The 23,497-nt window shown below is 42.3% G+C and overlaps 1 protein-coding gene across 2 annotated transcripts; it reads left to right on the top strand.

The window, feature by feature from the left end:
• The first annotated feature begins 580 nt into the window (after positions 1-580).
• Positions 581-22,906, top strand: LOC103183692 (pterin-4-alpha-carbinolamine dehydratase 2). Of its 2 annotated transcripts, none has more exons than XM_007901309.2 (4): positions 581-1,118; positions 4,190-4,321; positions 18,696-18,776; positions 22,761-22,906. In XM_007901309.2, exons 1-4 carry the CDS (start codon positions 1,020-1,022, stop codon positions 22,857-22,859), a joined length of 411 nt encoding a protein of 136 aa, XP_007899500.1. In that variant the 5' UTR covers positions 581-1,019; the 3' UTR covers positions 22,860-22,906. The 2 variants fall into 2 exon arrangements, with proteins under 2 accessions (XP_007899500.1, XP_007899501.1); XM_007901310.2 differs by lacking the exon at positions 581-1,118 and adding an exon at positions 9,950-10,024 and having other exon boundaries at positions 4,259-4,321.
• The last annotated feature ends 591 nt before the right edge of the window (positions 22,907-23,497 follow it).

Here is a 23,497-nt window from a genome sequence, read left to right as displayed (position 1 = left end):
CAGTCAATTCACTTCACAGTCTATTCTGTGAAGCGCTTTGAGACGTCTCGAAGACGCGAAAAGCGCGATATCAAATGCAAGGATTATTATTATTGTTTTCAGTCATTTCACAATAGTAAAAACGCAACACAGTCGCAACCAAACCCATGACATGATTGTGATCCAAACTGAAAATCAATAGCGACTAGATCAATACAGCAAGACTGCATAGGTAATAATAATAATAATAATAATAGTGGTCCTTGAATTTGATACAGCGCCTTATCAAGTCTTCGAGACGTCTCAAAGCGCTTCGCGGGATACACTTTAAAGTGCGCCTGTGTATCTTGTGGGTGAAACGCGGCAGCCAATTGCGCCCGACCGTGTCCCAGAAACAGACGTGGATAGATTGACCCAGTTATTATTATTTTGAAGGGGTTATTACCCGACCTTAACTAGTGACGAGTATTTGGCTGCTTTGAGCAGGGTGCAGTTGCACAGTTCTGCCTTCTTTGCAGTTTGACCTCATTTCTGAGGTTAACGGCTACAACTGCAGACACCATAGGCTCTCTCCGCTGTCTTTCACTGCAACGGAGCAGCAAAAGCAGATGGAACTATGGGTTGAGAAGAATCAATTTAAAATCAAACGGACAGAGAAAGGGGGGAGGAGGGCTGAAGCTAAATCACACACTCCTTTGAACAGACGATTGATTGCAAAGGCAGAGTTGGGAGATTCCCTTTAAAATAATATTTTTATTGTGGCAATGACCCACTTTCGTGGCAGGCGGATGATTGATAATGAATAACAAATCACAAGATTCCCTTCGCATTGCTCACTTCCACGGTGCGGAGGTGGTGATTGATTGAATAAGAAGGTTAAGGTTGGGTTGGAGATTTTTTTTGGGGGCGGTTGGGGGGGTTGGAACGTGAGTGCCAAGTGCAAGTGCAGTGTTGCGTTACGTTTGCTCCTGGACTTTGCTCTGCTCGGCTCAGTGGGAGGAGATTCTCTGCTGAGGTTGTTACTGGGAACGGGAGAGGCGATGAGTTGGTTAAAATCCTCCCTTACGCCAAGCTCCCGTGTCCTGCACGCACTCCTCGCCTCCAGGTTCCCGGCTTCTCTCAGACCCTCTGCAAACATGGTAGGTGGTACCAAGCAGCACAGCAGCGCAACTCGGTTGCGTTTTTTTCAGAACAGAAACGGAAGGGGTGTCTTTCCAGCGGGACGCCCTCCTGGGGAGAGCAAAGCTAAGCTGCTTGATTGCAGGCTGTTGTGAACGAATTGTCCCAGGAGACAGGCAGACGCAGAAGGTGGTCAATGGAAACCCACCAAGAGGTTTCGTGTGCAAACAGGAATTTGTTCTGTTGAGCTATTTCCTTGTTCCTTTTAGCTTGTAATTATGGTGGTGGGATCACCAGCTCTCCGACGGGAGTGAGCTGCAGATTGCAGCATTCAGTCTCTCTTCTCTTTACCCCCCACTCTCCTTTTTGGGGCAAATGTTTTGTTTGGGGGATGTGAGGGAGAGGGGAGAAGGATACCAGACATACATACATACATACACACACACACACACATACATACATACGGTCAATTCACTTTACAGTGTATTCTGTGAAGCGCTTTGAGACGTCTCGAACACGTGATGGGGCGCTGTATCAAATGCAAGGATGGTTATTATTATTATTATTATTATTATTGCCTGCAAATCAGATGGTCTTTCTGCCTGATTTGCAGGCAATGATAATAATAATAACCAAAGGAGAAGGGGATTTCTCCAGGTTTCCTGGCCAACAATCCTCCCAAATAAATTGGTTCCTCACTTCATGACCATCTCAAATGAATCAATGCATTTTAATAATAATAATAATGATCCTTGCATTTGATATAGAACCTTATCACATCATCGAGACGTCGCAAAGCGCTTCACAGAATATGTTGCAAAGTGTAGTGACTATATTTTGTGGTGAAAGGCGGCAACCAATCGCGCAAGGTTTATTACAAGTATTATAAGCCTTTCTGGGAACTTATTGAAAGTCAGTGTATTCATCAGAATTTAAACATGTGACCTTAAACTGTGGAGAGAGTTCTAGGTTTTGTGGAGTCCTGTAGCTCAGTGGTTAGAGCACTCGCTTTGCAAGCGAGAGACCCGAGTTCAATTCCAGGCAGAGGGCGAAACCTCGGGCAAGTTTCCTTACTCCACACAGAGCCTAATAATAATCCCTCCAAAACCAAAAACAATAATAAATTGGTCATTTTCAGTCTACGACTGTTTGTGGGACATTGCTGTGCGCGACTGGCTGCCGCGTTCACCCACAAATATACAGTCAATTCACTTTACAGTATATTCTGTGAAGCGCTTTGGGACGTCCTCCTGATGTGAAAAGCGCTATATCAAATGCAAGGATTATTATTATTATTATAGGTTTAGCTTATTGTGACTTCACATTTAATGTTGGATTCTGTGGCATAGTTTGAGATAGTTTGCTACCCTGTGGTGAACATTAGGAACTGCAGTAAATGGAGTCCTTCAGGCATTTCGCACTTGTAATCCTTACATTTGATATAGCGCCTTATCACCTTGTCAAGATGTCTCAAAGTGCTTCATAGGACTTTACTATGAAGTGTGGTGGGTGTATAGTTGTAGGCAAACGCGGCGGCTAATTTGTGCAAAGTCCCACGAACAGCCTTGAAGTGACCGACCAGTTTTATTTGGGGGGGGGGGGGGGGGCCGTGACAGGGGTTTGATTGGGGAGGTTTGTCGGTCAGGAAACCGGGAGAACCTCCCTTCTGAACAAGAACGACCTGCATTTTATACAGCGTTCTTCATTTGGGTTGGCTTAGAAAACGTTCTCTTTTGAATAGAGCCGAGGCATCTCTCACACCCACCTGACCAGGTAGACGGGACTTTGGTTCATCATATTCCCAGCTTGAATCCACAACCGCCTGACTCGGAAGCGAGACTTAGTGCTACCTACTAAGCCAGCCTGGCACTCGTTTAGAGCAAGACTGAGGCCATCCGTCGTCAACTCTGTTTCTCCTCTCCTCATCCCGCACTTCCTCAGTAAACAGTAATGAGGAACTTTAGCTGACCCTTCTCCTCCTTTGACTTCCCTGGGGACACTGAGTTACCATTCAGAATCCTAACCCACGTCAACCAACGCCTACCAGTCCAGGAATCGAACCTAAGAATGTCTTGGTTTTTAATGACTCGCTACAACACTAAATTATGCATTTATTCACCAAGGTAATAAGGCTCCCCTCCTCCTTATAATATATCTTGACAGTATGTATTTCTAGTGTATTGTTCGACCCTCAGCAATCTGTAACTCTTTCATCCATTCCTTGACGCAAGTTCGCTTTCCTCCATCTCCGTGACGATTAATTATTATTAATATTATTATTAGTATTATTATTCTTGCCAGGCTCCATTAGCTCCCTTATCCACAACAGATTGATTTAAGATCCTCAAATGTCTCCCAACCTTGGCAGATTCACATTGTGTGGGTGACTTTATGACTGTTCGTTCCTTCTGACCAAATTTCCAAGTTGAGTGTGTTGCACTTTGTTTATTCTGAACAATTCAAAGAGCTACCAACTGGTTCCTCTCCTCCGCTCTTACCCCATAGCCCGACAGATGTTTCCTTTTTAAGTCCCTATCCCATTCCCTTTTGAAAGCTATTATCGAATCTGCTTCCACCACCCTTTCAGTCAGCGCATTCCAGATCATCAGAACTCTCTGGGTAAAAATAAAATGTCTCCTCGTCTCCCCTCTGGTTCTTTTGCCAATTATCCTAAATCTGTGTCCTCTGGTTACCGACCTACCCGCCAGAGGAAACGTTTTAATGTCTCACTCGAAGGATGGCTTCTCTGACACTTGCCAGACTGGAGTGTTAGCCTAGAATGTGAGCGCAAAGTCCCCAACCCATAATCTTCGGACTCCGAGGTGAGCGTGCTATCAATTGAGCCAAGCTGACAGTGAACAGAAAATGTAAGATTGCAGCGTCCCAAAGAGTTTTACTTTGTATTTGTTGCATTATCCTATGGTTCTCATCACTGAACGTGCATTTAAACCTTTTAAGATGGTGCTGAATTACAACAACTTGCATTTATATAGCACCCTTCACATGGGGTAGGATCCCGGAGCGCATGTACTAATTAACTGGTATAAGACACAAGTTATTAATGTTTTGTGTGGAATGTGTTTTTCTTTAGGCTTCGGATTCCCACTGGCTGAATCCAGAGGAAAGGGAGCAGCTCTTACCAGAGTTAAAAGCTGCTGGGTGGGACGATGTTGAAGGCAGAGACGCACTTTTTAAAGAGTTCGCATTCAAGAATTTTAACCAGGTGTAGTATTTTGTGCTGCAATATTGCAATTTTTTAACCCATCAAAGGATGCTTTCTCCTTCTTTCGTGTAAAGGCCATGGGAGGTTCAGATCTCACACTGGGGTAATAATCCCTTGAAAAAAAAATAATGATTTGGTCACTCAGTCCACGACTGTGAGATATTGCTGTGTGCAATTGGCTGCAGTGTTTCGCCCATAAAATTTTCAGTCAATTCACTTTACAGTATATCCTGCGAAGTGCTTCAAGATGTCTCAAAGACGTGATAAGGCGCTGTATCAAATGCAAGGATTATTATTATTTTAAATGTCCTTTGGGTGAGACAGTGACCGGAGACGCTGTTACTAGCCAGGCAAGGGTGTCACGATATGAGTTACTGCCTTCAGTAGACGAGGAGATGTTATTATTGTTACAGCCATTCATTTGATTCCTTGTACTTGGCCCAAAGGTTCAGTGTCTTACATTATGATAGGAAACCAGAGCATGAGGCTCTCATTTTAGACAAATTTGGTCCTGGCATGTGAATCTTTTACTAATTATCAAAGGCTCGGTGGTGATTGGTTTCAGGTGTAACCCACATGGATGGTATTTGACCTCTTACGGTAAGCTAAATAAATTCACTAATTTCAATCAAGGTTTGGTTGAATTATATGGATTAATATATATAATATATATATATATATAAAGTTCTGATAAGCTTTACATCCAGGAAATTATTTACAGAATGTGTTTCATGTTATCGTTAACCCTTTTTAAGTTGGACTTGATTTTTGTAAAAAAAAAACCTGTGACTCTTCGCTGGAGAATGACAAGATGTGTTGCAGATTCCACCCGCTCCAGTTTACAGTCAAGTTTCCTTTTTGAAGTGGTAACCCCATCCTGACCTTTTCCATTTGCAGTTTCACCGCACATATATTCCTGCCCTGCCCTCCGAATGCGAAGAGGGGTTGACAATATAGTGTCTGTTGATTGAGGTTCTTGATTGAGGTCTGATGTAGAATTAAGACCATAAGAAATACCAGACGATAAAAGACCCAGGTCCATCTAGTTCACCTTCCACCTTCCTGGCGGTCGCTTGCACATATGTCCCGAACTACCTATGTTACTGTATCCCATCATGTTATTTCCTAAAAGAAAACTATCTAATCTGTGTTTGAAGGAATCAACATTTTCTGCTTCAACTTGTCTCCCTAGGGAGCCTGTTCCACAGGTTTACTGTTCGCTCACTGCAATAGTGTTTCCATAGATTTGTTCCGAATTTACTGAATTAAATAGGTTCGCAGGTTTGGTGGCTGAGGTTAAAAGCTGCTCTGCCATTTTTCTCCCTGTTTCCCCTCCCCACTCCCCCTCCCCACTCCCCCTCCCTCCCTCTATAACAGTCAATTCGCTTTACAGTGTATCCTGTGAAGCGCTTTGAGACGACTCGAAGATGTGATAAGGCGCCGTATCAAATGGAAGGATTATTATTATGCTCAAAAGAAAAAAGTGTTGACTTTGGAGTGACACTGCCACGTGAATCACTGTCAGCTTCTGTCAGCTTAGTGCCAAGGGGAGCTGGAACACCAAATCCCTGCTCTAACTTTTAATGCCAAATTTTTGATAATTGCAACGCGAAATTACAATACTAAATTACATTTGTACAGCGCCTTTCATGTCGGGAGGACGTCCCAAGCCCCTGGACAGTCACGGATTTTGACCTGAGCAGGGATGGGGAGGAGAGGAATTGAGGTAAGGGAGGGTGGAGGGCAGGGAGGCTCGGGGTAAAAGGGTGACCGAAGGCACGGTCGAAGAGGAGGGTCTCGAGGTGTGCCTTGAAGGAGGTAAGGGAGGGAGTGAGGCGAAGGCAATGTGGGATGGAGTTCCAAAGGGTGGGGGAAGAGAGGCTGAAGGCCTGACCGCCGATGGTGGTCCTATCTCTCCCACCTACTTACCCCCCAACCCACTATCCGCTGCCTCCACTCGCCTGGCTCCGGCCTTCTGCATGTCCCCCGTGCCCTCCGTTCCACCATGGGTGGCCACGTTTTCAGCCCCTACGCCCCCAAATTCTGGAACTCTCTTTCTCCATCCCTCCATCTTGCCCCTTCCTTCCCCATCTTCAGGTCGCAGCTAAAGACCTTCCTCTTCGACCGTGCCTATGGTCATCTCCCCCCACCACCTCCCGGCTCGGGCATCGTGCTCCCCCATTGTCAAGTGCTCCGGACGCTACCCTACATGAAGGGCGTTGTGTTGAGATGAGGTGCTTTCCAAGTGAGAAACAATCAACACGAGTCAGCCTTGTGCAGCCTCCTTTTAGAGCAACTTAGACCAATTACTGAGAGTCTCACTAACCTGTGTAGGCTGCGAATGGGTAAGTACCCTGAGGAGATTTCCCAAGATCGAAGGAAGAAAGAAAAATACCTTTAAAAAGAGGATTTTTTTTNGCTGTACTTAAAAAGGCTTTCAGTCTTTCTCTTCAGTTTGGTTTGCAACACTATACGACAACTGAGTGGGACTGAGTGGTGTACTAAGCCAACATACTGACCTTTCCACACTGGGACATGATTTCAAACCTATCTGGGCTCGTGGAATGAAATTATCTTCTGACAGCTGGCGGTAAGGGTCCCAAGTGAATTAATTGAACTTTGGCTGTTTTAACCAATACATAGTGGATGTGGGCCCACAGCATAATACCTGCTAATGTCTGATGTTAAATTGGCAAACTAACTTGTGGAGGCCACAGTGGTTAGAATGGTTAATGAGTGAAACAGTCGAGGTGCTGTTCTGAGATAACGTTCAAACGTGTTTCAACTTTTTTTTGGGGGGGGGCAGGCAGCCAGGTGAAACCCGTCACCATGCTTAAGAGTATCCCAACTAGACAAAGTTCCCATATGTATGCCTCCTGGACGAAATGTTGGGCAAGTTTCCTTACTCCACACACCTCTGTTTACCCCGCAGTAAGCAGGAACCCGGTTGTTAGTCGATTGGCGGATGGCTTTTCCGGGGGTAACAATTCTTTCAAAAAAAAATAATAATTTGGTCACTTCAATCCACGACTGCTTGTGGGACACTGCCGTGCGCAATTGGCTGCAGTCAATTCACTTTACAGTATATCCTGTGAAGCGCTTTGAGACGACTCGAAGACATGATAAGGCGCTATATCAAATGCAAGGATTATTATTATTATTATTTACTTTTAAACGAATAGCCTGGAATAAATATAAATCTGTTGCATTTATAGCTGTCGCTCAAGGCAACGACCACTGCACAATACAATAAGATTTTTTGATGCAAAGTTTTGTACAATCAGTTTTATAAAGGGCGTGTAATGGAACCGTAGTTCTAACCGCAGTATCGAGTTATTAAATGCATTCCACTGGTAATATGAGACCCTGGTACTTTCCTTTGTGCACTATGCTTACTTTATGATACATTTTCCACATGGAGTTTTTGCTATCGCACTGCTTTAAATAAAGTTACAGCTGTTCTCGAGATGTGGAATAAATTAGTCTGTAATGGTAGTTACTATCAGTACCTATCCCATCACTGCCTGCATTTTATGGAAACAAGAGAAATTAATATTATTAATAATAGTAATCCTTGCATTTGATATAGCGCCTTATCACGTCTTCGAGACGTCTCAAAGCGCTTCACTTGTAAAGTGAATTGACTGTGTATTTTCTGGGTGAAACGTGACAGCCAATTGCGCACAGCAGTGTCCCACAAGCAGTCGTGGATTGAGTGACCAAATTATTATTATTTATTTTTATTTCTGAAGGGATTATTAACGACGGAAAGCGATTCGCCAATCGACTGATATATTAATCTGATATATTAATATATCAGTCACCACTTACCCATTATGTAACAATAATTATTTTTTTAAAGTTTGCAAATTATAAATCTCTACTGAATTATCTTAATCCCTTCTTTGGAACAAATCTATTTAGGTTCAAAGAAATTTCTCCTCCGGACTATGTGGTTTACTGTCTCTATTTCACTTCATTTTTATACAATATTGGATTCCCTTGTGGCTTTGTGGGGGAGATGAGATGATCGGTGTGGTGCGATAGTGAGCAGTACAGACGAGGATTGTCCCAAATTTGACCTATAATTGTGAGAAATGAGTTAATCACAGACAGAGCAGTAGTGAGAGAGCTGAGCCTCGCAGCAAGAAAAATATTATCCTCAAGTTCAACACATTAATGTGAGCAAATGACCAGAAGATATCCAGGCTGTCAGAACATTATATTGATGTAACCAGAACTAACTGGCTGAAGGGCAACATTTGCGCACTTGGCTTGTTGTAAAAAGACTTGAGGTTCGTGGAAAAAATAAATCAGCTGACTGATTGCGCCAACTTCTTTTAGCTGAAGCTTTGTGGTTCCCAGCAGTTGCGAAACATTCGGTGATGGTGTCTTCGCAACTCATCAAAACTCTGCAGTGCTTATTTTTTTCTTACTTTCCTTCTTGTGAAGTGCCTCGTAACATAGTAAACTGTCCAAGGTCCAACCCCATGTTCACCTTTCCTTCACGTATCGATGTAAACAACACAACAGCTTGCATCCAAAACATGTTATGTTATCCAAAACCTAACAATATCAATGGCCTGCGATTGACGGGGAGGGGGTAAATCCAGAACAAATCTGTGGAAACACTACTTCAGTGAGCAAGTAGGAAACTCATGGAACAGGCTCCTCTAGGGAGACAAACGGTGGAAGCAGAAAATGTTGTTGGTTTCAAGAACAAATCAGATCGATGTCTGTCTGCTACAAAATAATATCTCAGGATACAGCATGTAGTTTAGGACCTGACAGGTCAAGTGACTGGTGGAAGGTGAACCAGATGGACCTTGGTCTTCTTTCGCCCAGCAAATTCTTCTGTTCTTATAATCCTTCTCATGAGATAACACCTTGGCACGCTTTACAAAGACGGGGTTGGAAGCCAGGCAAGGGAATGGGGAGAGGGTGAGGGGGGAGATGACTATAGATACATTCAAAGAGATAGGCTTGGTGAGGGTTGGAGAAAAGGAAGGGAGGAGGGATTGATTGCTGTGAGAATTATTCAAACCCATTTTTTTTTCGTAACCTTGCCATGAGATGCTTTACCTCTTTGTTTTTGGAGGAAGGTGTGGAAATCTACTGCTGTGAAGCTAAACCCTGCTCCTAGATGCTCATTAATTTCAATGGAGCAAAGGGGGGTCTGGTGAGAGGCAAAACAACAGCACACACACAATGTTTCTGTGTAACAGTCTACTAAAGTCAGAAAAGATTTTCTGATTGCGTTAAAAATCACTTCGAAATATTTTTTCAAAACAAATACACGCAGAGAGGAGTGAATTTTTCAGAGGAACACGTGAGAATAAGGTGCTTGGAGAAGTTTCCCTTAGATTAGTCCCTTAATTACAGGTTGGATTTTCCAATAGAAAAGCTTTTATCAGGATTTTCCATTTCCTCTTCCTAGGATTCCAAAGGAGGTGCAGCAGTAAATCACCCTGAAGGTGTAAGAGTAATGCGTGGAACTCGGAAAAGATTTATAGGCCAATGTTATTAAACAGCTGTCAGCTACAGGCCCAGCAAAGTGGACTCAAGTGTTGACTCACTGACTTGCACTTCAGCTAAGACAAGCCTGAGAAAAATAATTTCGTTTTGCAGGAATGAACGGGGGAAATGATCTGCAAGGGAGGCAGATATGAGGTCTTCGAGAACCTATAGGTGTCCACATCAAAGGTGAGGTTTCCAGTTGTTCTTCACATGGTCTTTTCTTCCACTACATCCTATCCTGGGCTGGGAGGATGATCTTGTTGCCAGCTTCCCATCCACGTCGCTTTGATACCAGCCACCACAGATGCAGGAGTAGAACTTGTGGCAGAGTCTGAGAATATGAACATAATGTAATAAATGAAGTAAGTTAAAATAATACTAATTTGGTCACTCAACCCACGACTGTTTGTGGGGACGCTGCTGTGCGCAATTGACTGCCACGTTTCGCCCACAAAATATGCAGTCAATTCGCTTTGCAGTATATTCTGTGAAGCGCTTTGAGACGACTTGAAGATATGATAAGGTGTTATATCAAATGCAAGGATCATTGTTATTATTATTGTTATTAAAAACGCATTTATGCACCTTTGTTCCAGGTGTACCTATTCTCTATTCTTTTTGTAATCCTGTGCATTGTGAATGGACAATGAGGGCACCACTTTTTATAATAACGTAATAATTCTTGCATTCAATACAACACCTCGTCACGTTTTTGAGACATCTCAAAACGCGACACAGGGTTTACGGTACAGTGTGCCTTTTGTAGGCAAATGCAGTCGCCAATTTGCGCTCAGTAATATCAAGCAAACAGCCACAAAGTGACTTTGTGGGGGAGGAATTGTCGGTTAGAACAACGGGAGAAACTCCCTTCTCTTATTCAGTAATGTTGCAGGATCTTTAACGTCTACCTGAACAGGCAGATGGGACCTTGATTACATGTGTTATCCAAAGAATGGCAGGTTCTTCCTGTGTTGCATTGGAGAGCCAACCTGGACAATGAGCTCTAAGTCCCAATGAACTCATAACCTTCAGACGAGGAAGTGGGAATGCTACCAACTGAGCCAGGCTGACACCCTATTATGCCATCACAGCGAGGGAGACCCTACACACAAAGTAGGCCAATTTAAAACCCAAAATGTGCCCATATTTTGGGAAAAAAAATCTGTCTGAATCTTTTCCAGCACAAACCTTTTATCAGGATTTTCCATTTCCTCATATGGATTTAGAGGAGTCAGGGCAGTAAATCATCCCGGAGGTGTTAGAATAATACACGCAGAACAGAAAAGACTTGAAGAAAAATGTTACTTAACGGCTGTCAGCTACCGACGCAACACATGAGCTCAGGGGATTGTTCACTGAGTTGCAATCAAGCCAGGACGGAATTTAATCTCACGGGAATGCATGAGGAAAAGAATCTGTAACGATCAAAGAGGAAGGTCTTTAGGCGGGATTTGAAAGCGGGGAGCGAGTTTCTGAAGGCCCGGCCACCGATGGTGGAGTGGAGGGGACTAGGGACAAACAGGAGGCCGGAGAATCCGAGCGGAGGCAGCGGGTGGTGGATTGGGGGGTGAAAGCGGATCGGGGAGGTAGGGAGGTGCGAGGGCACGAAGGTGTTTGAAAGTGAGCGAGAGCTCAAACACAGCCAAACTGATCCTTTCTTACCCAATGCCTAGTTTTCAGGAATGGGGCTGCGGCTATTTCTGAACATTGATCAGTTACAGTTATAATAATATAACAATAAGAATAATAATCCTTGCATTTGAAACAGCGCCTTATCACGTCTCTGAGACGCTTCAAAGCGCTTCACAGAATGGACCGTAAAGAGAATTGACTGTATTTGTGGGCGAAACCGGCAGCCAATTGCACACGGCAGCGTCCCACAAACAGTCGTGGATTGAAGTGACCAAATTATTCTTTTTTTGAAAGGAATTCCCTTCCTCCCACTAGCTATCATTGCCCTGGTTGAGATAAGCTAACTCAAGACAGTCAGGGATTTGAACCTGGGACCTTTCTGCTTTATACCTCGCCACATAGCGCCTTTGTACATTCAGCCCCACAGGAAGCATTGTTGTGATTCCTTTCTTTATTTTTTTTTAAAAAAAGAACAGTTTAATGCCTCACTCTTCATTCTCCCACACGCTGTTTTTATTACGTTCATAAAAATCGTTCGCGTAAAAAAAAAAAAAAAAAATTGAAAAGAGAAACACTTGTGTTTTCAGTTTGTTTTATGCGGAGATTTCAACCTTTGTAAACTTGACCCTCACCATCTGACTGTCAACTGTGTTGTTACAGCGCTTTGGGATGTCCTCCCGACGTGAAAGGAGTTGTACAAATGTAATTTGTCGGTGTTGTACATAGAAACAGGAGTAGGCCATTCAGCCGCTCGAGCCTGTTGATCTGTACCTCAACTGCAATTACCTGCTCTTGCCCCATATCCCTTGATACCCGGACCTAACAAATATCTATCCACCTCAGTCTAGAAAATGTGAATGGATCCAGCGTCCGCAGCCTTTTGGGGAGAGAGTTCGAAATGTTCACTACCCTTTGGATGAAAAACTGCCTCCTGATTTCACTCCTAAATGGCCTAACTCTAGTTTTAAGACAATGCCCCAATAATAGCTGCTGCATTTTGCCCAAAATACACAGTCAATTCACTTTACAGTGTAACCAGTGAAGCGCTTTGTGACGTCTCGAAGACGGGATAAGGCGCTGTATCAAATGCAAGGATCGTTGTTGTTATAGGTCTTCCCCTCGATTGATTCCTGTCCTTGAAGCACTTGGTGCCACCCTGAAAGATATTTGTCTTGTGAACAGTGACAGGTTTGAAACGCTCCACGTTTGACCGTTGAAGTGCCGTTGTGCCACTCCAGTTATATACTTCATATTTTTTTGTACGTGAAAAAGGCCCACAGAGAGAAAGAAGGTTGTAATAAACCAAACGTAACATACATCTGGTTTGCAGCGATTTCCCCTTTGCAAATTTTTGATTACAGCTCTGTATTCTGTAGCATTGAATTATTGTGCCTGATTAAGATGTTCAAATTACTTCAATTACGTCCCGAAGATTCAATTATGTGTAAAATGTAAAAGGGCTGCGTCAGGAGTTTTTGCTGATCAACTGCGTGCTTTTTTCCCATTGCCACGAAGATGTTCATGTGAATGAGCAGTAGCTACATTTCATCTCCGTGCAGTTTAAGAAAAGACACCCCCACCCCCAGAGTACCTCAGACAGGTTGTGAAGCATCGCGCTGGACAGTTTAATAATATTTTATAGCTTTTTAAATTTTTATTTAATCAGAGTTGAAGAAGTGCAGACTTTGGCCAAATTAAGGAAGGCCTTGTTGCCGGAATTCTACAATTACCATAATTGGGTCTCAAGACAGATACCATGCAAAGTAATTACATTTAATGATGGATCACATGACAAGATGTGAAAAATGTCAAACATCATTAAGTATGAAACCTCAATTCAGCGCTATACCTGCACATTCTTTCCTTTTCATTCCCAGTTATAATCAATGCAGTTAGTATGTCAGTACACTGCAAATATTTAAGGGATAATAGTACACCACTTAAATAATAGACTTCTAATTTAGCTGATTAGTGTAGGAATTCATCTATACCTTGTTGGCAAAAAAAAAGTATTTTCTTGAGACGTATTAAACATGAATTAATCAAGATTGCCATGAGAATTGGTTTGGGAAATTAGTCTTTAAATTGCTGGAGCTGATTTTCTCGGTGGGAGTTTTTTTTGTGCAAGGCTGTTTTTTTTTAACGAAAAGGAAAGATTCTGAAAGGCCGATGAAAAAACGAAGTAAATTGATATTGCGAAGAGACTGGGCGACGTGCTAAGTTTGGTGATCATGCTTGTCCTTTCACCTGGGATCCAATCCTGCCTGGTCCGATGGGGGGCAAAAATCCCTTTTCTCTGCCGGTTTTAAGGGGCTTAAATAAAATAAATGTCTGGACTGTCTCAAACCACAATTTCTGGTGACCGCGGGTCCACAGCGAAACAAAACTGACCACAGTTCAGCAGAAATTGGTACTAAATTAGTGGCCTCATTCAGAGAGGTTAGAAGATTGGATGGTGTAAACTCCTCCTATGGCTCAGTTGGGCAAAGTCACTGCCTGGATTGAAGCGGGTCAAAAGACCTGGAAAATCTCAACTCCAGCCTCGTATTTGTTGCTAACTCAACTGGTCTCATTCAGGGTGGGACAGCCAGGCTGCGAGTTTTGCTATTCTCTTGAGCCGTGAGGTGAGCGACACTCATACATAAAACTTTAGTCCCTGTATTGGGTTCTGTGTGTTTTTTAGTATTACTAGTTTTCCAAGAGTCAAAATCCTCGTTCTCCTCGGCTCAAAATGTCTTTGAGGGATTGGATATACTCGGCCTAAAGCCTCCATGTTGATTTGTAAAAAGGTTGGTTTTTTTTGGCCAGGATTTCGGTCCTTCTACAGACCTTAGGAGGTTGGTATTTAGCAAAATCAAACCAAGTCTAAAATTTAGGATTGCTCATCTTGGAATCCATGAAAATGACAGCATTTGGACACTGACTGCAACAAACCACTTACTTGCACAAGTGGCGCCATCTGCTGGTGTTAATATAATTCCTTTCAAAGATTCAGGAATGGTTTAGGAAGGCCGCAATATTTGACCCCAAATGAATCTGTTCAGGAGTTCATGGAAATTGCTACCTTCTGCTCACTGGAGCCACCCTGAAGTTATCTGTTTTGCTTGATATTTTGCTTTAAAATAAGTTTGCCTCTGACCAACTCCTTTTATTTAAAAAAAGTGCTTCACATAATGTACTGTAAATTGAATTGACTGTATAATTTGTGGACGAAATGCGGCAGCCAGTTGAGCACAGCAGCGTCCCACAAACAGCCGTGGATTGCCTGAGCAAATTCTTATAATAATATTTTTTGAAGGGATTATTACCCCCGGAAAAACGATCCATCAATCGACTAATAACAGTTTCCTATTTACTGCTTGCTAAACAGAGGCGTGTGGAATAAGGAAACTTGCCTAATGTTTCACTCTGCCCGAAATCAAACCCAGTTCCTCTCACTTGCGAGGCGAGTGCTCTAACCGCTGAGCTGTAGAGCTCCACATGGTTTGTAAACCCAGTTCCCCGAGTGCCTTCGGACAAGACCTGAAAATCACTTGATCTCTTTGCCCTTTAAGCATGATCTTGTCTACCTGATCCACATCTTCGCTCTCCGAGTCACAACTCCTGCAGACTCAGCTGACAGAAACCTTTGCTGAATCAGGCTGGTCAATGCAGACTGGTCTGAACGTCTGATTTGCGTATTGACTTTGGAGCTGCTCAGAGCTGCAACTGTGGCTTCCATCATCCTCGGTGCAGAACACCCAAATATTATACCACCTGAATATTCTGACAATTTTAAAACTTTTTTTTAATTGAGCACAACGGCGCAAAACACCCAAAACGGAGCTGTATAAGAGGAAAAATTCAGAAGAACGTTGATGCAATACTACTTATTCTTCTATGTTATATAGTACTTCATACTTAAAGTCCGACTTCTAGGCCCCATGTATTTAAAAAAAAGAATTGCCTGGCAGTTTGCGATTAATAACTGGAGGGCTGTAGCTTGTGAATGTGAAGAAATGTGAGCAGCAACTCTCCTGCAACAGGGGAGCTGTTAGGCGGCAGGCAAAAGTATTCTTTCGAGGGACTGAGTGTACTCAATAGTCTTGAGATGGACCTTGAAGGAGGCGAGGGAGGGAGTGAGGGAGGGAGGCGGATGGGCTCCAGATGGAGTTGCAGACGGTGCGGACAGAGAGGCTGAAGGCCTGACCACCGATAGTAAGGTGGGCGGGCGGGGTGGGGAACCTGAAGCAGGCCAGTGCCTGCCGAGCAGAGGGAGCGGGCAAGTTGGTTTGGTTTTACTAGGTCGCAGAGATAGGGAGGAAGCAAGACCTCAGCGGGCTTAGATAAGAGAGGGTGAGGATCTTAAGCTCAATCCCCTGAGAGTTGGGAAGCCAGTGAAGCCGAGCAATGGATAGATACATAGGTCTAGGCTTACAGCTGAGCTGTGACTATGTGTTCCACTTGGGTTTCACCCAAGCCATTGCTTGGTTGTGTGGCGGGTGTACAGATCATATTCCCTCACTGATATATATATTGTTTTAATTGTTGGGTGTCGTATGCTGTATTTCTAACAGGATTAGTTAGTCAGACACCCAGGTGGGCCAGATTGGGACTCCTTCTGGTGGCTGGAAGTAATCACAGAGTTAGAAGGTTAGAAAGCGCCGTGTTTTAGACCCAGGAATAAAGAATGTGATTTATTATAGTTTGATAGCGAGGTCTTTGGAGCATAAACTGGCGGGATACAATTGGACCTACCTATCATAGCAATATACAAGAAAGACATTTTTAAAACCAGATTGAGAAATGATCCACAGCTTGGAAACATAAAACATTTGATTGTTCCAATAGTTTCAGCTTGCCCGATTGTATATGTGTATGTACAGCATAGAGCAAACTCAGCCAACAGTGATAACGACAGATTTCTTGAAGTTCTTTACCGCAGTGGGTTGTAAAGGATCACTGTCGACATGAAATTGTGCAACAGTAAATTTATTTGCCTTCCACAAATACACGGTCACTACACTTTACTGTAATATTCTGCGAAGTGCTTCGAGATTTTTCCACAACAAAAACTTGAACTTATATCGCATCCTTCACGCGGGGTAGTGTCTCGGAGCGCTTGAAGCACTTTGATAAACCTCCAAATCAAGGATTATTGTTATCATATTCATCTATGCTTTGTCCAGAAACACATCTATCTAAGTGCCTCTTGAACCCATTTACACAATTTGCTTCGTGCCTTTCTCTGGTAACCTATTCCATATGTCAGCTACCCGTTGTGTGACACAGCTTTGCCAGAAATCCCTATTTAATTGTAATTTCCTGTATTTTTGTATGGTGTGCCCTAGTTTTTGAAACCTACATTAGTGTCAGTAATTTTCTGGATCATTTTTATCCATTCCCTCATAAGACCTGAAAGCTTCTATCAAGACGCTGCATGCTTTCCTTCTTTAGTGAGCGCTTTTGGCTCTCGTGTTTCGCCCACAAATTACACAGTCTGTCCACTTTACAGTATATTCTGTGAAGCACTTTGAGACGTCTTGAAGACGTGATAAGGCGCGACATCAAATGCAAGGATTATTATTGTTTTGTCCTCGCAGTTATTTCCGATGATGGACAGAAGATGTTTTAATCACAATTTCATTGCCGAGATCAGAGCATGAAGCAGTTAAATTCAGAACCTAATCAAGTTAGGCTTTGATATGAACAATTCTGAAATTAAACATTATTCCCAGATTTAGTCCCAAATTGTTTTAACAGTGTAAACCATTTACCATGAGCAATGCTCTGTGTCGCTCCCCCACTCAGTTTAATAATTTTATTCACAGTTTACAAAGTAACTAGCTATTTGCTTGCACCTACCTGAATCAGCATTGTCCCCTTAAAGCAGCAATGCCCTATTTAGAATAGTAAATAAATCTCGGTAAATTCCAAATTCGAGTCAATTTTGTACTACGAGCAATTTTTTTTCTTTACACGAAGAAGAAAAAAATATGTTATCCTATGTAAAGGGTCTATAGCAATGCAAGTTGTTATACGGAGCTTCTACCACAGCCCTAACTTATTTTTGTGGAATAAAAAGAAAAATCCTTGCATTTGATAAGGCACCTTATCACGTCTTCCAGACGTCGCAAAGCTCTTCACAGAATATACTATAAAGTGAATTGACTGTATATTTTGTGGGCGAAACACGGCAATTAATTGTGCACAGCAGCGTCCCCACAAACTGTTGTGGATTGAGTGACCAAATTATTATTTTTTTTGAAGTGTAGATGAAGCTTGATTTTAATATCACTTGTACTACATTTAAGTGTTCGTACCTGAACCTGGAGATCCAAGTGGAAATGGAAAAATTAAATTTTAAATTAAATATAGCGTTACAACTGAGAGTTCCATAGTCCTTAAGTTGCTGTCTGATTTTAGTGAATTTCTATTTTGTGTTTTCATTACAATAGCAACTCGTGGACAGATTGAAATGTTCAAACACAACGTCTTGGCAGACCCAACAAATGGGTCTGTTCTGCAAAATGCTGAGTATTTTCATTTATTTTGTTAAAATAACCTGATTTCCCTGATTCTGTCTCCATTGTTGTCCTGTTATCTGTATATTGCCTCTAAGTGATCTGTGCGTACCCACCTTTTAAGCACCTAACATCTGGTATACAAAACATTTGTTACCTGGTGCGAAAGATGAGATGTTGGTGGTGGTGCAGTTGAACTTACAGACCGGGAGAGATTGCCAGGATGTTTTGAGTTGACGGTGGTTGTGGAGGAATGTATTACACTGACTTCTCAGAGAATCAACCAGAGTATGTGTGTGAGTCGGAGGGAGGCACACAGGTTGGAAAAAAATACCGTTTGGCTGAATACTCAACAACATCATTTACATTTATATAGCGCCTTTTAAATTAGGAGGACTTCCCTATTTACTCCCTACCAATGTGATGTGTAACCTCCCATCGCCTGTCTTATTTTTATTAAAATAAGAAATAGAGCACTTGGGACTGATTACTTTGTTTTTGTGCACTTGTTGAATTCCTTAAATGTAAAGTCTATTAAATTCTATTTGAAAAATCTTACGATCTATTAGGCACGGAACTCGCAGAATTACAGGACTCTGTCTACTTCTGGTAATCCTTGAAACGGAATATTCCGCCTCTTCTCAATTCATCACCTCCTCGAACGATGCTTTTTTATTTGATGTTATAAATTAACTTGTTTTCTTAACGAAATCTCATTGCAGGCCTTTGGGTTCATGACGCGGGTGGCTTTACAAGCAGAGAAGCTGAATCATCATCCTGAATGGTTCAATGTGTACCACAAGGTAACAGACACGTGGTGTGTTTGATAGTAAAATGTAGAATCCTGATTGAAAATATAAATCATTTGGTCAGTGGCAACGTGTAAGCCATTACTCTCAAGCTCGGTTATACAGCACTGATAATTGTACGTGTGAGTATTGCCTACGCCAAATAAATAAAACCACAATTACGCTTCAGTCGAAGAAACACATATCTACAAACGTGACACTCCAGGAACTTGTAGAAGGTTTGCGGAGATATATTGCTGTCTCGGTTAATACGCTACTGCTTGTTGGCTCCAAATAACGCCTTTGATGTTTGTTATAGAGATCTGCACAGGAGGATCAAAGCGGGTCTTAACCATTAGTACCGCTGTAACTAGGGGCATTATGTACGAGTTTAATGCTGCTTTTAGCCCATCCAGACCATCACCAATTTAAACTGAGATCAGAGCAAATGCTCTGATGTTGGAACCCCCAAACAAGGCAGCTGATTTTTTTTTACTTTGTGCTTATGGAAGATGTTTATCTGCCTTGCACAAATTGTAGGAAGCCATAATTCTACGTTTTGTGTGTTTTTTGGTATTAACCCCAAAACACACACCATTCTAAGCAGCTGCACAAGGTGTATTTTGTGAGCTCCTTGTAAACAGGATTACGTTCTACTAAAATGCCCCGTTGGAGGGAGGGGGTGGGTGGGGGAGGAGGTAGACTTACATTTACTGGCGTATTTCAGGCTTCACTTGTTGCTGTTGTTGAATTTGTGGTTACAATGGTTCTGTGAGCAGACATTTTGTGTGGCTCCCTCTGTAGATGGATGGCAGATCACAACCTGATGCTTGTGCATCTAATACTTGACTAACGCTCTCCCACGCCTCCATTTTGATGTACTCACGCTTACATCTTGATGTTTTATGTATAACGTGTGTTATGTTGAGAAGGGAGCTTCTCGGCGTCCCAATTAATCAATCAATCAGTCAGTCAGTCAGTCAGTCAGTCACATTGGTTTGGATAAAATTGGTCATTTACTTCATGGTTGTTTATGGAACATTGCTGTGGCAAATTGCCTACAGAATAAAGTTACTAAGCTTTACAATGAATCCTGAGCAGCACTTTCAGACTTCCTCCCGATGTGAAAGGCAGCAGCAACAACAACAACAACTTGCATTTACATAGTGCCCCTCACGCAGGTTAGTGTCCCAGAGTGCTTGTATATCCTGGCTGTATACCATATGCAAGGAATATTGCATATGTTTAGGTAGATGATGGGGTCTAAAATGCGGCAATTTCAAATACTATTCTTTAATTAAGAAATCCAAGTGGACCTCCATCTGCTAAGTCGAAGTAACTCAAATCACCTTGTGTTGGCACTTCTGAATGCCATCTGGTGATTTCTTTTGGAAAGTTCTTACACTAGATGCAATAATAATAATTATCTTTACATTTAATATAGTGCCTTTCATGTCAGGAGATCATCCCAAAGGACTTCACAGGATATACTTTGAGACTTCTCAAAGACATGATAAGGCGCTGTATCAGAAATATGTAATGCAAGGATCATTATTATAATTATTAAGTCCAATGACTGTGTGTTTTGTGGGCTAACACTAGCCAATTTGTCTACAGTAATAAACCACAAGCAGCTATTTTATTTGGGGGGTTTGTTGGCCAGGACACAGGGAGAAACTTCCCTGGCACTATTCCACAAAAGACGGGATCTTTAATGTCCTCTGGAACAGGCAAACAGAGTCTCTGCTAAACATCTCATCTAAAGGACAGCATCTCCCAACAGATATAGATGTTAAATATAGAGAGTATGTGGCTGGGATGTGATGCTGTCCTTTTTGATGTCTACAAACACTTACTTGATTTGTGTATGAAGATGAGATGTTCAGGCAAGATATCACATAGGGTCTAATGGGATCAGGAACAGGAAGAGGCCATTCAGCACATTGAGGCTGTTTATTAGATATTGACAGTTGTTTGGATTCCTCCTCTCCCCTTAGTCATATTCCTAATACCTCGACTGGCGAACAACTGGTGTTTATGGAAACGTACTCCAGTCTGAGTCACTAACTGTAGGATAGAGAGGACTGGGAGGGAGGTGGGGAGGGAGAAATCAGAGACGAAAAGTTGGTGTGTGTATCTAAAATTTGGAGCGAGAACCATAAGGATTAGCTGCTATGAATCACAGCGTTTCCACTGACCTTATTTTAAATAGTTTCCAACCTCAGTTCAGCTGAACCGATCTATCAGAAACCTAATGATTTCAGGCCGTGTTAAAATGGGCTGCAAAGTATCACATTACCTTGACTGAAGGAGGTGCCAGAGCCTGGGATGCAGACTCTGTGAGGAGATTGTATTCTGCCTCGTATGGAACCTCATCTGAGAATATTATGAGGACAAAGAATGAAGAGTTGGATGAGTGAAGATGGCCATTTGCTATCCTTCATCTCAATGGAGCTATTTTAGAAGGAATGAAACCGAGAAAGAACAGGAAGAAAACGCTCAATAAAAATATAAATGATTGTGCCACTTTTACACTGCATTGGGGCATAAAGAATAATTTTATCACAACTACGTACCCCGTTTTCACTGCCTTGCTTGCATCTAGGAACCCGGTCGTTAGTCGATTGACGGATCGGTTTTCCGGGGGTAACAATGCCTTCAAAAAAAATTATAATAATAATTTGGTCACTGAATCCACCACTGTTTGTGGGGACGCTGCTGTGCGCAATTGGCTGCCGCGTTTCGCCCACAAAATACACAGTCAATTCACTTTATTCTGTGAAGAGCTTTGAGACGTCGCGAAGACGTGATAAGGCGCTACATCAAATGTAAGGATTATTATTATTATTGTGAAGTTGGCAAAGTGATCCTCGAAAAACAAATGCCGAGTGGTTCGGTGATTGAACGCAGCTGATAAAAGAGTGAGCTCTTTTCAGTTATTAAACTGTGAATGGCAGTACAGGATTAAACCAGCAAAGTTTGCTTTAACTTTACAAGTTGCGGAGTCGCAAGGATTGGCAAGTACGCATGTGCGGGAAGCACTTGTGCTGGAATGAATGTGCAGGTGCAGGGGTGGACCTAAGTGTGTCTCCCTAATGCATTCTGCACTCTCCATCAAGTCGTTTGCTAATCTCCCCGAGGTTCCTGTTTGAAAGTGGTAAAGAATCTGTTCATTAAATACACGTGTGTCCACATTCCAGTCGAAAAAAGCTCCTTTTTTTTAACACAAAGAAAAGCAGCTACTCAGTTATTAAATGCCTTCAAATCGTTTGTCATTGCGATGTCATTTACATCGAGCTTCTAAGTAGTTGTTACTCTTTTCCCTTTGCTTTTTGCCAGCATTTGCAGTCGATCCCTTTGGTATAATTCCTGATGTAACTCCAAGCTCAAACTATCCATATTAAAGAATATGTTCTTCAAAAATACTGCACTAAACCTGTACAACTGCGCAGAAGGAGCATATTGTTTTAACGCTGCTTTTAGTTGAAAGTAAAACAATGTGGTTATTATGAGAGACAATGGCCACCAGTTCGCTCTTTCCCCATGTTAATGACATTGACACATTGCCTAGTGGTGACGGTAACATAAGGGGTGGTGAGAGCTCAGACTTGGCTCCTAAAATAATGTCATTTCTATTTACTTTCTCGAGCCATTGAAGGACGATTCTGGGCGTTTCTAAATCCAACTCCTTTTTTCTCTTGTTCAGAGATTCCTGTGTTTTATTTTTGCTTTGTGAGAGCGTCCTTCTTGTTTGCTCGTAGCAAAAAAACACGGTCAATAGCTTCTCGCTGTCTTCTCTTTTTATTTTCCTCGCTTTCAAGGAGCCTTAAAGCCAGCAGATGAGAGAACCCAAAACTTATAGCACAATAAGACTGAACAAAACAATCAACGGGGTTGGTGGAGAAGGAAGAGGTTACTTTCGGTTTATTTTGTGCATTGTAATCTCAAACTTGAACGACTGCTATCATGTCTAAATAATATATTTCTTTCCCCTCCCAGGTTCAAATAACACTCTCAACGCATGACTGTGGAGGTCTGTCCAAAAAAGACGTCAAACTGGCAAAGTTCATTGAACAGGCAGCAGCATCAGTACATTAGGAGTCCTGTAGCTCAATGGTTAGAGCACTCGCCTCGCAAGCGAGAGGACCTGGGTCCAATTCCTGGGCAGGACGAAACGTTGGCCAAGTTTCCTTACTCCACACACATGCCTCTGCTTACCCAGCAGTAAGTAGGAACTCCCTTGTCAGTCGATTGGCAGATCACTTTTCCGGGAGTGATAATCCCTTCAGAAAAAATATAATAATTTGGACATTCAATCCACGATTGTTTGCACAATTGGCTGCCGCGTTCGCCCACAAATATACAGTCAATTCACTTTACAGTGTGTTCTGTGAAGCGCTTTGGGACGTCCTCCCGACGTGAAAAGCGCTATATCAAATGCAAGGATTATTATTATTATTATCTCGAACGTGTGATAAGGCTCTATATCAAATGCGAGGATTGTTATTTGTTATTATTATTATTATTAGCTAGAGTTATCCCTTTGCTTTTTTTAAACAAAAGGATTGAATATAAACTCTGCCACTTTCCAAGGCAGTTTTGGAGACTTTGTTGTGAACAATAATGTCTCCAATTTAGTCAAAGTGTTCAAAGCTGCCTTGCAAAGTAGTAGAGTTTATATTGAATCCTTTTGTTTAAAAAAAGCTAATAATAACAAGTAATTATCCTTGCATTTG

This window comes from Callorhinchus milii, unplaced genomic scaffold, assembly GCF_018977255.1.
Source record: "Callorhinchus milii isolate IMCB2004 unplaced genomic scaffold, IMCB_Cmil_1.0 Scaffold13, whole genome shotgun sequence".
In the NCBI taxonomy this organism is placed as follows: Eukaryota; Metazoa; Chordata; class Chondrichthyes; order Chimaeriformes; family Callorhinchidae; genus Callorhinchus; species Callorhinchus milii.
This window is presented reverse-complemented; position numbering and strand designations above follow the sequence as displayed.